Source organism: Parasteatoda tepidariorum, chromosome 6 (genome assembly GCF_982258835.1).
Source record: "Parasteatoda tepidariorum strain Cologne lab strain chromosome 6, Ptep-v5.0, whole genome shotgun sequence".
In the NCBI taxonomy this organism is placed as follows: Eukaryota; Metazoa; Arthropoda; class Arachnida; order Araneae; family Theridiidae; genus Parasteatoda; species Parasteatoda tepidariorum.
This window is the reverse complement of record NC_141760.1, coordinates 42,061,899-42,079,849: the sequence shown is the minus strand read 5'-3', so window position 1 is coordinate 42,079,849 and position 17,951 is coordinate 42,061,899. Positions and strand designations below refer to the sequence as shown.

The following is a 17,951-nucleotide window of genomic DNA, read 5'->3' as shown; positions in this document are numbered from 1 at the left end:
AAATTGTAAGCAATATTTAAATTAGATTAAGCAGAAACGAATTTGTATAAGATAAGAATGTAAATTGGTTCTACATTTGTGTTAAATTCAGTTGAAAGTTTCTTCCTTTTGAAAATATGTTAAAAACTATAACAACAGGACATATGATAATCCTCTGATCTAAATCAGCAATATAACTAAAGTTCGTCCAATTTAAATACCTTTAAAACATACATCTTCAGAACGATCAACAGTAAATGAGAAAAAAAAAGTTGCCGAAGTTAGATGAAAACAAAAACATTACCAATGAAGGTAAAAATTAAAACCTAAAACCTGGATTGCTGGAAGTGCTTTATTTAGACACTTCCCCCAAATTTCATTAAGCAACCAAACTCATTGATGTGATCATCTTTCTCACAAGTCATTCAACAGATTTCAATAATTATTTAGTTGACCCTTATTGAAAATATCCTCATTGATAATTTATTATGGGCTCTCATCCTTAAACATGAATCATTAATTTCAGTTATCAATATAAAATGAAATCCAATCCCTAAATAGTTTTGGCATGTTGATCATTAGAACACGTTTATTAGTGCAGTTTTACTTATAATGGTTTTTCTTATTTATTTTTTATTTCTAGTTTTTCTTACAGAAATTTTTTTTTCTAAATAAACTTTTCTTATTTATTTTGAGTAAAAGAGATATTCTTTTTTAATCATAAAAATAATGTAGAAATTGTTTATGATTTGTAAAACAGATTTACAACAAAAATTAAATAAAAAATGTAAAAAAAATATTTACACTTGAGCTAGAGGCTTCAATTGTTACATTCTGCGGAGTATCACTGGGAACTGAAAGATAATTTGTTTTAATCATTTTTGAGAACAAATTAAAACACAGAACTATTTAAGAATGCTAATATTCTTACAATCAGACAGGGTTTTTACTGATATTTCATCTGAGTTCGGTCCAGCACCATTATTATTGAAAGCTACTACCCAAAAGTTGTAATCAGTGAACTTCCGTAGACCTCTTAGAGTGTGACTAGTTTCAACAATTGATACCTCTCTTTCTTCCGATGTACCTGAAACAGTTAAGTTATATAGAAATATGTCTCGTCCGTGAAATACTTTGTTTTTAGTATAAAAGTTTTTCAGTCATTAATTAAAAAATAGTATTTAATAGAATTTTTCTTTGAAACTCCAAAACATATATAAGAGCATTTTGTAATGGTTACCCCTACTATATTCTAAAAAAGTCTCTACATTAGGGGTCAAAAAAATAATATTTAAGCTGGAGAAAATACAAATTCTGTCGAAGGCTAACGAATACTATAAAAAAAGGTAGAATAAAAAACAGCGAAACCCGTTTGATTGCTAGAGGAAACTTTGAGATGTTGTTAATAATAACAACATTTCAACTCCTCTTTAGTTTCCTTTGGCATTTAAGCACAATTAAAAAACAGCGAAACCCGTTTGATTGCTAGAGGAAACTTTGAGATGTTGTTAATAATCTTTCAACTCCTCTCTAGTTTCTTTCGCCATTTAAGCACGTAATTATATTTTTAGTTCCACCTAGTTCAAAAGAGAATTGTTTAATTTTTATAACGTTTTTGTTTTTTCCCTGCTTACATATTGATTTGTTACTTCTAACGTGCATTTTTTTGTGCCTTTTTTTTACAAAGATTCTAAAACTAGTTATGGTGGACATAACGGAACACCCTATATTTATGAACTAATACTTCAAAAACACAAACGAGATGAAATAATTAAAACTAAATCTTTAAAATTATTTTTTATTAACCAATAAAAACGCAAATGAGCGAAAAAAATCGGCCTTAATTCCGAACTGCTAAAACATGTCAAAGAAAGCGGAGATCGATCGATTCTCATAATTTAGCACGAGGAATCGAACCTCGCACTACATTAAGAATCGAGTAGGCGGAGATTTAACCCACCACACAGAGTGGGTGCCTCTTTTTTTAAAAAGGATTCTAAAATTATATATTAAGAGTGGGCATTACGGAACACCCTGTCAAAGCAAAATTTGAAAAAGCTCATATTTCTCTCTTGGAAAAGATGAACCTAAATTATTATGGCTTCAAGAACACAAATCTTTAATTGCAAGAATAACTATGAAAAAAATTCGAAAAGGGCACATTTTATAAAATTTTATTGTATAATAACTGTCTGTATAATTTAAAACAATACAAACCTTCTTCCATATAAAATAACTTATATTTCTGAACAGGTTCAGGCACCGTTTCGGGGTTTTCCCAATGGACATGAATAGATGTGGGGGAGAGGGCTTCACCTTTCAAATTTCTTGGAGATCCTGGTACGTGTACTACAAACATAACATTAAGTTAATTTCTGATTTATTTAATGCTTTTCCTTCATTATAAAAACAATCTAAAATACTAGTTTAATTACTTTTTAGGGATTTAAAATTTTAAGCTTAAAAATGTCTTAAAAAGAAATTTTATGAATGAGCTCTGGTAATACATTTATCAGAAATGAATGAATGAGCTCTATTTCATATTTTTAAAATTATTTTATGAAGTATCAATAAGAATTGTAGAATTCTTCCTTGAATTCTAAAAATCTGTTTTATTGGAGAAAACCACAATTTGAATATTATAATAAAATATTTCATTTTTAAATGTTTTTTTTGAAAGTTACAAAGAAAATATTTCATGTAATGTTTGATACTTTTCTTTAATTCAACGCAAAAAATAAATTTCTTTAATAAACTAAAATTATTATTCATCTACTATTACTTACAGTTAACTATTAATTTTATCTAAGTTTCGCAAAATAACTTTAACAATATATATAGTATACACTTATTTGTTACTTATTTACCGATGCAATCTGATTTTTTCACAAAAAAATTTGAAAAACAATATTTTTTTAAAACAAACGTTTATCAAAATTTATAATTTGTTTCATAATTGGAATTATTTTTAAATGTTGTAATAGTTTTTATGGTGATTGCTATTTAAATTTTCTAAAATGAAATTAATTCAATAACAATTTAATCATTCAATTTTGATAACTAACGTCCTTCATTAAATTTATTCACAAAAAGCCATTATATAAAAATACTTTTGTTTAAACTAATAAGTAGTTAAAGATTATAATTTAAACCATAATTTCCTTTCACGCTTTTTTAAAAATATTTAGTGTATACACTTTATTATTTTTTTATTTATTTTTTAAAATATATAATAATTTGTTCCCACGAAAATAAATAAAGGGAAGATAGAGAAGAAAAAAAATTGAACAAGAAAACATTAACAAAAATCAAAATATATGTTTTTAGTATCTTACTCAAATTTTACGAAATGATGTTAAAATATTGTGTACACTATCTTTATTAGTTTTCTAACTAAAATCTGCTGCTTACCTTCTCCCTGAGTTTCCACCACTACTTCCTCAGAGCTGATTCCAGGTCCTTGTTGATTATATGCCACAACACGAAACTGGTACTTCGTCGAAGGTTGCAGGCCTTGAATATTAATTTCTTCTAGTCTAAGCCGAGTTGTATTTAACACGCGTTCCCTATAAACACCAAGAAAAATATTTACTTTAGGCATTTATTCCAAGTGTTTCTGAATTTTTTTTTTTTTTTTTTGAAGTTTTCAATTAAGTTGCTTTTTTTTTCTCAGTGAGACTTTCAAATGGTTTTTAGAATCAAAACAGTTTAGTTTTATCGTAAATTTGAAGAAATAATACTAGTATAAACTGGATTGAAATTTACCAGATTAATCATTTATACTTATGTACATTTATAGTGATCTTTAATCCAATTCTAATGCATTAATTAAAGTAAACTGGATTGAAATTTACCACATTAATCAATTATACTTATGTACATTTATACTGATCTTTGATCCAATTCTAATGCATTAATTAAAGTGTTTTTTTAATAACTTCAATTAAAATATTTTTATATAAAAATATCAAAACTTTGTATTAATTGAAGTTTTAAGTTAAGACGTTTTGTTTCTTTGTAAGAATAAAAAGCTGTAAATATTTTTGGACACTATATACAAAGGCGTGTAGTTTCAAAATATTTCCATAAATTTTTACAAGGATGGCCAAAAATTATTTTGTTAAATGTTTAGGAAAATAAATAAAATCTAATTAAGAATCGCAACAATTTGCGTTTAACTTGAGAGTTTGCTCTTATAAAAGTTACTTTTAGGCCATTTCTCCTCAAGTATTTTATTTCATATAGAAATGCTTGCACACAATTAAAAATCTTAGTCGAGAATAAAAGAACATTAATTGTTTCAAAAACCTATTTTTTATTTACAAATTCTGCTGAGTAAACTAATTTATCTTTACTTTCAGCAGATCATAACATGTTTTTAAACTTGAATGATTTTAAAATTATTCCATTAGGCTATTGAATTATGAAGATTTTAGAGGTAGATTTATTTTAATCATATTTTCTCATCAAATGTTTTTTTCCAAATATAAATTTTAAAATGTTGAGAAGTATCCCAAAAATATCAATTGAACGAATTTAATTCTTTTTAATTAAAGTCTTATACAGGAGAGACAACGTGACTTTGCGTTTGAAAGAAAAAAATTTATTCCATAGATCTGTTTAGCATCTTTTTAAATTTTGGCGAAACTGAACAAAACATTGCGATACATTTAAGTAAAGTACCAATATTCGTACCTGGTTGATGTTGTTTCTCTGTAATACACTGAATATGCGATAATTTCTCCATTTGTCCTTTCCGGTGGTGACCAAGAGAGGGTGACAAATCTGGTGGAAACGATGACCGCTCTGACGTCAACAGGAGTTGTGGGAACATCTTTACTGTGCGGCTTATCACCTGTGGAGGAGGAAGGTTTTGGAGAAGGCGTGGCTAACATGCAAATAGTAGATGAAAGATAGCACAGAACAGGAAATGAGAGAAAGACCCCATTGGATTTCGGGTGAGATTAGAAATCCGAGAAGATTATTTTTGATTTAGTTAGTAGAGATTCATAAATTAATGCAGAAAGAGGAGAAATAATGATTAAATTAGTATGTTATGAAAAATGTCATTTTAGGAGTAATTACAGTAAAGGAAATATGAGTAAAGATGAAAGGTTCAATAGAAAAGCAAAGATAGATGGAAAAAAATAAAAGAAAAAAATGTCTTAATATTTTTTTTGCACGCAAAAAGAAACAAGGAGTAATATAACATAATAAAAGTGAAATAAAACATAAAATAGTTAAATTAAAAATATCTTATAAACTGTAGTTTATAAAATATTTTTAATTCATTAATAACTGTAGCAAATGAAAAACAAAAAATAGAACTAAAGAGATACATAAAAAGGATATGAAAAACCAAAAATAAATCTCCACTTAGTTTAAGTAAAAATGCGTAAATAATATTGTTTTATTTATGTTTTAGCGAAATTGTTTTTCGTCTTTCACTATATGCACTGATAAAGAAAGATGCACTAATATACAAGGTCCGGCTATTAATTTCCAGGACTGACGTAACTGTAGGAGAAAGAAAAGCCGGAAGATGGCGCTAATGATTGCATATTGAAGAGTGTTCTCTTGCGCATGTGCAGTGCAATCGGCGCCTTTCTGAAGTGAATGTTTCTCGTGGAAAAGCGCATTAAAACGGAGCTCTTAAATTCCTGTTGTCGAAGTGAAATGGAGCAAAGAATTAACATTAAATTTTGCTTCAAATTGGGCAAGACAGCTGCAGAAACCTAGCAGAGAAATTCACTGTAACGTTACAGTTACAGAAAACTGTAACGTTACAGTTTTCGTGAAGGCTTTGACATCCTGAAATCTTGTTCCCTTCAGTGAATTTTTCTGCTGAAGAAACAGGAAAAAGTATGTGCTAGGTCTGGCGAGTATGGTGGATGCTGCGACTCAACGACACCTTGCTGAGCTAAGAATCGCCTCACAGGCAAACGCAATGCATGGACGCGAACTTTTTCAATTGCTTTCGGCTTGCGTACGAACTGTGTGCGGATCATCTTCCACGCTTTCGCGTTCGAAAGCGTTTAAACCATTCAAAAGTTCTTGAGCGAGATAATGCTTCCTTGCCGTAAACTTGTTTTAACAATTTGTAGGTTTCTGCAGCTGTCTTGCCCAATTTGAAGCAAAATTTAATGTTAATTCTTTGCTCCATTTCACTTCGACAACAGGAATTTAAGAGCTCCGTTTTAATGCGCTTTTCCACGAGAATCATTCACTTCAGAATGGCGCCGATTGCACTGCACATGCGCAAGAGAACACTCTTCAATATGCAATCATTAGCGCCATCTTCCGGCTTTTCTTTCTCCTACAGTTACGTCAGTCCTGGAAATTAATAGCCGGACCTTGTATAAAATGCACCAAAAAAAAAATCGAATACCTATGAATGATTCTTAATCTATTGATCGGATTTTCACCTACCAGGGCTCAATCTCAATAGTGCGAGTGCCTAATATTAATTATTCTTATTAGTTAGTGAAGTGGATGTATAAGTTAAGAAATCAGACATAAAAACGTACTTTGTATGAATAAACATTCATTTCTTTCGACGGAATTGGGTTCTTGACTCTTAAAATCTGGGAAATAGCGGCAGTTTTAAAAATTTGGCCCATTAGTTAAGACAAAAAAAGCTTGGGTGCCACAATATTCATTTTGCTTCCGAGCCGAGTTATAAATATTGCTGTGAAACAGAGCAATATTTATAACTTTGCAATAGAATACACCGCATTATTGTAGCTAAAGATACTATTCCTCACGTTAGATCAAGGCAATTTAAAGTTTTGCCCAGTAAAAAATTGTATTTAAAAAAAACTTAAAAATTTACATTAGACTCTAATGTACATAAGAATTAATAAGAGTAATAAGAATTTTATCTTTCAATATTGCACTTGCACCGTCCAGTGATAAAACAAATATTTCACTCAAATTAATATTTCCTTTTAATTTACGAAAATATAAACTACATTTTTATTCATTACAAAATTACAAGTATTGTTAGGAAACACATTTACAGATACTGTTTTTCCTTTAGATCAAAACGTTTGTAAGAATTTTTTTTTAAAAAAAAGGGAGTGAAAAAACTAGTTTAACATCAACTGTAGGATATTATATATTGTACTATCTTATAATATTGTATAGTCACATTCTAAACATAAAACGAAAATTCCACCGAAATTAACATTTACTGTTAACTTAAAAATGGAAAAACTACATATTGCTTCCTAAGTAACAAACATTGCTCGAAAACACATTTACAGACACTGTCTTTTCATTAGATCAGTGTTTCCCAAAGTGTGGTTCGTGTAACCCAAGGGGTACAGGAACAGTTTAGCGGGTGTACGAATTCTTATGCGAAATATCTTGCAACACAAAAATTTCAAAAAATTTTATTTAAAAACAAAGTTTTACGATTACGTATTTTTCTATTGGCTTTTTTCTGCAGAGTTAACAGTTAATAACTAAAATATGTTTATAAAAATATTTTTTAAAAAAATACATTCATTTTTTTATTAGTGGTACACAGCGTCAAAAGTCGTAAGTTTGGGAAACACTGCATTAGATCAATAAGATCAAAACGTTTGTCAGATTTTTTTTAAAGTTAGCGAAAAAATTAGTTTAGCATCAATTGTAGCATATTATGTATTGTGCGATCTTTTAATATTACAACTCCATATGAAAAAATAAAACAAAAATTTCATCGAAATTATTATTTACCATTAACTTAACACGAATTTACTATTAACTACATTTTGCTTCTTAGCAAAGTAAGAAACATTGCTGGGAAACACATTTCAGATGCTGATTTACTGTTAGATTAACAAGAATAAAACGTGTGCAAGATTTTTTTTTTTTTTTTAATGTGAGGGAACTAACAAGTTTAGCTTCGACTGTAGGATATTATTTATGTATTGTGTGATCTTTTAATATTGCATCTCCACATTCAGAAGATAAAAAAAAAAAAAAAAAAATTCACCCAAATTATTATTTACTATTGACTTAACATGAACACTACATCTTGCTTCTTAGCAAAGTAACAAACATTGCTGGAAAACACATTTACAGATACTGTTTTTCCGTTAAATCAACAAGATCAAAATTGCAAAAAAAAATTTTTTTTTTTTTGAAGTGAAAGAAAAAACTAGTTTAGACTCAACTGTAGGATATTACGTAATGTGCGATCTTTTAATATTGCATCTCCACATTCTAAAGATAAAATAAAAATTTCATCCAAATTAACATTTACTATTAACTTAAACTGAAAAAACTACATTTTGCTTCCTAGCAAAGTTAGAAACATTGCTGGGAAACACATTTACAGATGCTGTTTTTACGTTAGATCTACGAGATCAAAACGTTTGTAAGAAATTTTTTTAGAAGTGAAAGAAAAAACTAGTATAGACTCCTCTGTAGGATATTATGTATTGGGAGATCTTTTACTATAGCATTTCCACATTCAAAAGATAAAACAAAAATTTCATTCTAATTAACATTTACTATTAAGTTAAACTGAGAAAACTACATTTTGCTTCCTAGCAAAGTTATAAACATTGCTGGGAAACACATTTACAGATACTGATTTTCCATTAGATTAACAAGATGGAAAGATTTGATTGAGAAATTTCATTTAAAAAAGTAATGAAAAAAAATCAAAATCCGCTTCATATATACGCTATTGATATTTTTATCTTTTAAAATTATATTTTCAGAGTCAAATGATGTCAAAAAAATTTGACCAAAATAAATATTTTCTATAAATTTACGAAAATGATAATTTCATTTTGTTTCCCGGCTAAGATGCAGATATTGCAGAGAAACACATTTACAGTTACCGTTTTCCCGTTAATTTTACGATCTTTTAATATTGCACCTCCATATTCTTTTAACATTTACTATTAATCTAAAGTTGGAAATATTTTGTTTCCTACTTTAAGTATTATCTAGAGTTGGAAATATTTTGTTTCCTACTTTAAGTATTATCTAAAGTTGGAAACATTTTGTTTCTTAGGAAAGTTATAAACATTGCTGGGAAACACATTTGTGGATATCGTTTTCCCATTAGATAAATAAGTTAAATATATAATAAATAATAGATAATAAGTTAAATATATAATAAATAATAGATAATAAGTTAAATATATAATAAATAATAGATAATAAGTTAAATATATAATAAATAATAGATAACAAGTTAAATATATAATAAATAATAGATAACAAGTTAAATATATAATAAATAATAGATAACAAATTAAATATATAATAAATAATAGATAATAAGTTAAATATATAATAAATAATAGATAATAAGTTAAATATAATAAATAAGATAAAATTTGTGTTAGAAATGTTTATTTAATAGAGAATTGAAAAATCTAATTTATCCTCAAATTTACAATATTGTCTCTTTTATCTATATGATTTTAATGTTACACTCCCACAATCTATTGATAAACGAATATTTCTTCACAAACGTTGCTGGGAAACACATTTATATTTACTGTTTGATCAGCAAGATTAAACAAATGAAGTTTAAGAATAAGATTATACATTTTTCTTATTTTGAGAATTAAATAAAAGCGTTAATTTTATTACTCTCGTAATTTAACGCTATTATTGGTTCTTGTAATTAAATTATTTACCTGGTTGCAGAAGTAATAACTGAGCAACAGCTTGAATTGACCCAGCTGGATTTGTAGCAAAACACTGATAAACTCCAGCATCAGACCGGACTAAACCAAGAACTTTGAGATTGTAACCATTCACAAGCTTAAAATATTCACTCTGAACAATGACGTCACCGTTCTTTAACCAATGGACTTGTGGCTCTGGTTTACCATACACTTCACATTCAAGCTCAACATCCTCTTTTTCGTAAGCATAGACTGTCTTAGGTTTCTTGGTAAATCTTGGTGGCACTGAAACAATCATAAAATCACAAATAATTTTTTTAATATAATTTGAACTTTAGTTCATTAGCTTTCCAAAACCCTCTAAAATTTTTATCTCCGATTTTCATAAATGAAATTACAGCTGTATGTGAAACCGGAATTAAACTCGCGAAAACGAAGCTTAAATGATTTTTTGTTTTGCTATGAGTATTTGAAACCTTAATTAGTTAGAATAAATGAAATTTTAAGATGAATAAAATTCATTTTCAAAAATAAGTTTTTGAACCATTACTTTTTTTGTTGCCAGTATTTTCCTACGTTTCTGAATTTTTCTTGCATTTTAAATGTATTTTCTGAAAAACGTGGATTTTGTAAAAATTTTATTAAGCTAACACGTATTACAAAAAAATTTTATTAAAGAATTCTTTGAAATTTTGAGCGTAGATTTTGTATAGTGTTACCGATGTTTTGAACTAAAAACTAAGGTCTAAGTTTGAATTTGTTATTTTTATCAAGCTTTAAGTATTAACATTTAGAATTTTTCTTTAAAAATTCTATATTAAACAATGTATTTAATTCCATTTCATTGTTTTTTAATGTTTTTAAGGTTTTAGTTTAAAACACAGGTAATCGCATTATTGATCTCGAAAAAAATTTGGAAATTTATGCATTAGAAATTTCTTCTTATTTTGAAAAATATTTTATAGATTTTTAAACTAAGGTTTTATAGATTTTTAAACATTCCAAACAAATAAAAATTCTCATTGAGCTTTTTTTTTATAAAAAAAATGTGCCGACATAAGTCGAATTTCTTAAAGTGCAAAACAATAATTCAAATACTACTTTTCATTCATAAAGATTTTATACAAATGAGAAATAAAAAAAATTATACTTGCATTGTAATTAGTTGATACAGTAGTTTATCGCTTAAAGTGTCAATAATTACTATGTTTATAATTTTTGTCATCAAATTAAGACAACAAAAATATTTTACACTGTTGGAATAATGATAAAATAGAATAGAAACGCCTCAGCTTTCATTGACGCCCATATTTCATCCAGAAAATAAAATTGACTAAAAAGTTTTCAAATATACATGATACATAAATTCATGTAACAAAATCGATTTTTGATATCGGAAAACAATAAGAAAATAACTTCGTCCTCAATAAATAACTTTTATCAATATTATTTATTAAAATGAAAGTGAAAATACAAAAATTTGATATTTGATTCAGGAATTTATCTGAATTCTGTTCACAATTGCAATCATGAGGAAGAAATCTATATTGATTCAAATTAAGAACTTCTTCGACGATAAAATAAAATGAAAAGTACAGTTGTAGGTTTAAAGTTATACAAAATACCTTCAGTGAAATATCAATATTTTTAAATATCGTGATAACGATGATTTAGATCATATTCTTACAAAATATCCTAAATATGTCTCACGATAAACATTCAATATGAAGTAATTATCAACGAAGATAATATCGGGATAATTATTTCCAATTTGTGAACACGGAAATATGACCATTATCGTCAACGATATTTATAGGATACGAGTACATAGTCTTGAATCCGTAATTACCATCCCGTAATTATCAACAAAGATATCGTGATAATTATTCTTAACGATAATTATTGAACACGAGGATATGATCATAAGCGTCGATGGTATTTATAGGAGACGATAATATTGTAGTGACAATTTAAAATGATTAATATCGCATAAAACATTATCGCGGTAGTTATAGACAACGAAACTATTGTTAGTGTCTATTCTTACCCACTTGTATTAGCATTAATCGAGTTTGTAAAGTTAAGATTAACAAAAATATTTTTTCTTTAATTGAGTAACAAATATATTGTTTAATATAAATATAATGGAAATTAGTATCATGAACTTTGTCTAGGTCAGACATGGAGTTTAGAAATAACAGTTAATTGACAAAATATCCTTATATTTCGTGAAATATCGATATTTGTTTTGACATATCGCTTTAGTAAACTTATTATTTAGTGTGCCGCACTACATATTTTTCCTCATTTTGATTGATATGTATTCAACGCGAATCCGAAAGTTAACGTTTCTTCACCAATTCTTCAATGTTTAAGGTTAAAGAAACGGTCTAGAAATAAACATCAGACCAAAAATTTAAAAATATTTATGCGTTATGCTCTCGAAAGATGTATTCAATGATAAAAAATTCGATAAAGTTTGGTGTTCTCAGATAGATTTTCAAAATATTAAACACGGCTAATTTTAATTTTTATATCTGATATGCATTTTTAAACAACTTATATTCCATTTAATTTTGCGTTTACAGTGCCATCTATGAGACAAAGTGCTAAAACAATCGTTCAAATTGGCATACCTTTTTTAGGTAATCCGAATCTGCAATAAATAATTACAAAAATATCGTTTAGTGTATCTTTTTAAGATATTTCTCACGCTAATTTTATATTTGTAATCAGATACGTATTTAAATACTTTTTGGACACCCCATATGCTTAAGTCTAAGATTTTTATTAAGGCAGACTGGGTGCGATTGTTCTTGTTTTCCAGTGGCGCCATCTATAGCCAAGAATTCGACTTCTGCCACACCCATACGTCACACCCGTTTATAGGGCGGACCCATTCATGCATCCACAGATTCATCCACAGATCGTAATTTTGACCTGAATCAGAGAACGATCAATCTCCAATTCAGTACCCCCAGAGGCAATTATTTGTTATGGGAACATGGAGGACTTTGAGACTCGACAGATTTAATGTGCATCAGTCACCATTTACTACATGGAGAGTTTTCGGCCGGCAGGGATCGAACCCACGACCTCTTGAACATGGGCCCAATGCCCTACGAACCAGGCTATCCCGGCCCAGGTTTTTCTTAAAATAATGAATAGCCAGACGTGGATATTATTAAATACAAGACTTTCATTTAAGAGTACATAATATTAAAAACTGAGAATACCTTGAATTTCTAAAGAAGCACTTGAATCTACAGAATCTATGTGATTTTCTGCTCTGCACATGTATGTACCCTCATCGCCTTCTCGGGCAGGATCAATCAATAGGCTGCCAGCACCAATTATTCTGTGTCTACTTTCTGATCCTTCCCTAAGAATTAAATACTTGACAATAAAATGAAAAGTTGCAAATTAATTTCTGTTTTAAATATTTACTTTAACTGTTTCAGTATTAACAACGACAGTAAATGTTATGAAGTATTTTTAATTTAATTAATAGTTTACCGAAGAAAAATGAGAATATCGAAAATAATTTAATTATTAATGCCAAATTTCGTTTATTTTTATTAAGGCTGTAATTAAGGAAATTGCTTTGTACATCTTAAAAAATTTGTGTCACATTAACCTTTTAAATTTTTATAAATAACAAGCTATTGTTACAAAATAGGTTGTTAACAAAAAGAAATTCTTCTTTGTCAATTTTATTCGAAAATACTTTAAAATGAGAAGAATAAGAAATTTTGACGAAACATTTCCATAAAATGGAAAAGTTAAAGCATTTTGTGTTGTTTTCTTTTGAAGAAGTTCTTCTAAAAATGGTGGATTTAAGAATTGTTTTAAATTTTTAGTTTTAAACTTTTTGTTTATGAAAAGACAAAAGAAAATCAAGGTATTTTATGATATTTCCTTTTTAAAGACTATTACTGGCGGCATATCTAAATCGTTTTTTCATTTTATACGTAAGGTTTGTTTTGGAACAAAGGCAACTTCTGAGTTTTCCTTTAAGATTCTTTTACAAGTATAGTTTTTCTGGAAAAAAATCGTTTTCAACTTTTCCATCTTAAAATTTTAAATTTGAATAAATAAGCCATACCAAAATGTTTGGCGATGTTTTCTTTTGAAGAAACGATTTTATAAAAACTAATATCCATTTTTTTTTTTAATTTTAAACTTCGCTTTTGAAAAAATAAAATATATCAAGTTATTTCTAGATATATTTGTATTTGAAAAAAAAAATTCTAAAAAAGGCGGCGAATCTTTGAAATATTTTTATTTTTGATTATAAACTTATGTAAGTTATTTTAAAACATTTCCTATAGAGCGTACGTTCCAACTAAAGTAATGCAATTCCAAATTTAAACATATTTCTGATAATAAATGTATAAGCGTTGAGTTTTTTCATGTTTCAAGATTAGGAAAGAACATCTTCATTCTAAGAGTAAAAATTTCTTAACGCGGATAATTTTCGTTTGTGATTACAGTTTTTAAAGTAAATGGTTGAGAGTGAAAGATAAAATAAAACTTACTGAACATCGATAGTTGCGGCGTCTTTCAGCCATGTGATTTTAGGGGTGGGATTTCCATTAGCAGCGCAATCTAGAGTAATGCTCTGGGACTCGACAACAAAAGTGCTTCTTGGAACAGCTATAAAATGTGGTGCGGATAGTTTATTGGCTTCAGCTGAAAATCGTTAAGAGAGAATTATGAAATGGAAGATAATAATAAGCCCAAAAAGATATAAATCACATGATTTAAACTTATTCTGATTGCAAGATAAAATATTAATCTTTAAATACATATACTACAAACTTTGACTTTGGGGGAAAAATAACAAAGCAAAATAATCTTCAGTTTCATTTTAAATGGAATAAAAAAATTTTTTATTGAAGAAACTGTAATTTTAAACTGATTTAATCTTGACTGAAAGGGAAAACTGATTTTTAACTTAATTTTTAAAGCAATTGAATCAAAAATACAGGTAGGTATTTGAAATATAATTGAAAAAACTGCAATTTTAAACAGATTTAATTTTGACTGAAAGAGAAAACTTATTTTCAACTTATTTTTTAAAACAATTGAATCAAAAATACAGGTAGGTATTTGAAATATATTTGAAAAAAACTGTAATTTTAAACAGATTTAATTTTGACTGAAAGAGAAAACTTATTTTTAAATTATTTTTTAAAGCAACTGAATCAAAAATACAGGTAGGTATTTGAAATATAATTGAAAAAACTGCAATTTTAAACAGATTTAATTTTGACTGAAAGAGAAAACTTATTTTTAACTTATTTTTTAAAGCAATTGAATCAAAAATACAGGTAGGTATTTGAAATATATTTGAAAAAATTGTAATTTTAAACAGATTTAATTTTGACTGAAAGAGAAAACTTATTTTTAAATTATTTTTTAAAACAATTGAATCAAAAATACAGGTAGGTATTTGAAATATATTTGAAAAAACTGTAATTTTAAACAGATTTAATTTTGACTGAAAGAGAAAACTTATTTTTAACTTATTTTTTAAAGCAATTGAATCAAAAATACAGGTAGGTATTTGAAATATAATTGAAAAAACTGCAATTTTAAACAGATTTAATTTTGACTGAAAGAGAAAACTTATTTTTAACTTATTTTTTAAAGCAATTGAATCAAAAATACAGGTAGGTATTTGAAATATATTTGAAAAAACTGTAATTTTAAACAGATTTAATTTTGACTGAAAGAGAAAACTTATTTTTAAATTATTTTTTAAAACAATTGAATCAAAAATACAGGTAGGTATTTGAAATATATTTGAAAAAACTGTAATTTTAAACAGATTTAATTTTGACTGAAAGAGAAAACTTATTTTTAACTTATTTTTTAAAGCAATTGAATCAAAAATACAGGTATATTTGAAATATAATTGAAAAAACTGCAATTTTAAACAGATTTAATTTTGACTGAAAGAGAAAACTTATTTTTAACTTATTTTTTAAAACAATTGAATCAAAAATACAGGTAGGTATTTGAAATATATTTGAAAAAACTGTAATTTTAAACAGATTTAATTTTGACTGAAAGAGAAAACTTATTTTTAAATTATTTTTTAAAGCAACTGAATCAAAAATACAGGTAGGTATTTGAAATATAATTGAAAAAACTGCAATTTTAAACAGATTTAATTTTGACTGAAAGAGAAAACTTATTTTTAACTTATTTTTTAAAGCAATTGAATCAAAAATACAGGTAGGTATTTGAAATATATTTGAAAAAACTGTAATTTTAAACAGATTTAATTTTGACTGAAAGAGAAAACTTATTTTTAAATTATTTTTTAAAGCAACTGAATCAAAAATACAGGTAGGTATTTGAAATATAATTGAAAAAACTGCAATTTTAAACAGATTTAATTTTGACTGAAAGAGAAAACTTATTTTTAACTTATTTTTTAAAGCAATTGAATCAAAAATACAGGTAGGTATTTGAAATATATTTGAAAAAACTGTAATTTTAAACAGATTTAATTTTGACTGAAAGAGAAAACTGATTTTTAACTTATTTTTTAAAACAATTGAATCAAAAATACAGGTAGGTATTTGAAATATATTTGAAAAAACTGTAATTTTAAACAGACTTAATTTTGACTGAAAGAGAAAACTTATTTTCAACTTATTTTTTAAAGCAATTGAATCAAAAATACAGGTAGGTATTTGAAATAGATTTGAAAAAACTGTAATTTTAAACAGATTTAATTTTGACTGAAAGAGAAAACTTATTTTTAAATTATTTTTTAAAGCAACTGAATCAAAAATACAGGTAGGTATTTGAAATATAATTGAAAAAACTGCAATTTTAAACAGATTTAATTTTGACTGAAAGAGAAAACTTATTTTTAACTTATTTTTTAAAGCAATTGAATCAAAAATACAGGTAGGTATTTGAAATATATTTGAAAAAACTGTAATTTTAAACAGATTTAATTTTGACTGAAAGAGAAAACTGATTTTTAACTTATTTTTTAAAACAATTGAATCAAAAATACTGGTAGGTATTTGAAATATATTTGAAAAAACTGTAATTTTAAACAGATTTAATTTTGACTGAAAGGGAAAACTTATTTTTAACTTATTTTTTAAAGCAATTGAATCAAAAATACAGGTAGGTATTTGAAATATATTTGAAAAAACTGTAATTTTAAACAGATTTAATTTTGACTGAAAGAGAAAACTTATTTTTAACTTATTTTTTAAAACAATTGAATCAAAAATACTGGTAGGTATTTGAAATATATTTACGTTATGCACAATAACTATACTTGATAGACATAATGAAAATGTATGAGTTTTAAAGTTAAAGTTAATAAATTCACTAAATTCTTACTTAAAACGCAATCTTATCTTTAAGTTCAAAAATTTATATTAGATTTAAATGAAGTTTAGGACAAAACAAAATACATGTATGAGGGGCTTAGAGCAGTTTGGCGTAAAAATCACGATTTCTATGTAGGCAATGAGCTATTTCTATGTATTGTGCTGCCATCAATTAGAAATTCCGGAATCTTATAAATTACCTACCTATAAAATATACTTTGGAGCAGTTTTAAATAAAAATTCACACTTCGAAAAAATGTGGTTTAACACTATATTGACTCTAAACTTTCATAACTCCACTTTATTTACACATTTGCTATTCGGAATAATTTAAAAAAGAATTCTGTGAAAAATGTTTACTGAAAAAGACGACGATTTTCATGTAGGAAATAAGATGTTTCTGTGTATTATGCTGCCACCTAGAGGAAGTTCTGGAAATTTATTAAGTACCTGTCGGTAAACAGTACCTACGGCCAATTTAATGTGGGTATGTCATGTTTGGAAAAAATGGTCCTTATCACTAGATTGTTCCAACCTCTTCATAAGTTCACCTTATTTGCACACTCGCTATTCTGCCATGCAATAGAAAATCAACGTAAACGAGAAAAAACTCGAAGTTGAGAGGTTTTTTTTTATATATATTTGGTGGTTTTATATGATAAGCTACCTATTACAAATTTTTTTTACAAATAATTTTTCTATCGGTTTTTGGAAATTCTATTCTAATATTCATAGCATTCAATAGAAAAAAAAATGTTGTTAAGCCACTTTTCTCTCTATGTGGTTTTTTCAATTGCACAACAGTATTCAGAATTACTTAAAAAAATTATGTGAAAAACGTTTAACTCATATTGGCTTAATATTATGCTATTTACAGAAATTCCTCAATTTTAATTTTTCTAAATTGTTGGGGAAAATATTTAATAGAATTACAAGAAGAAAAAAAAACATTAAAATTTTCTGATTT

At 26.8% G+C, this 17,951-nt stretch overlaps 1 protein-coding gene across 17 annotated transcripts in view; it reads right to left on the bottom strand.

Moving 5' to 3' along the window:
- LOC107454390 (neogenin) overlaps window positions 1–17,951 on the bottom strand; it is a 240,139-nt gene that overhangs the window by 20,594 nt on the left and 201,594 nt on the right. For 9 of the 17 annotated variants that reach the window (XM_016071581.4, XM_016071577.4, XM_071178780.2 and 6 more), the window contains exons 5-12: window positions 14,156–14,309; window positions 12,854–12,999; window positions 9,627–9,902; window positions 4,675–4,867; window positions 3,391–3,545; window positions 2,197–2,328; window positions 911–1,066; window positions 784–833 (exon numbers count right to left, since the gene is read on the bottom strand). In XM_016071581.4, the coding sequence (XP_015927067.2) occupies window positions 784–833; window positions 911–1,066; window positions 2,197–2,328; window positions 3,391–3,545; window positions 4,675–4,867; window positions 9,627–9,902; window positions 12,854–12,999; window positions 14,156–14,309 (1,262 nt within the window). The remainder of the gene's footprint in view (window positions 1–783; window positions 834–910; window positions 1,067–2,196; window positions 2,329–3,390; window positions 3,546–4,674; window positions 4,868–9,626; window positions 9,903–12,853; window positions 13,000–14,155; window positions 14,310–17,951) is intronic. The other 8 variants (XM_071178779.2, XM_071178787.2, XM_071178784.2 and 5 more) reach the window with 1 other exon arrangement.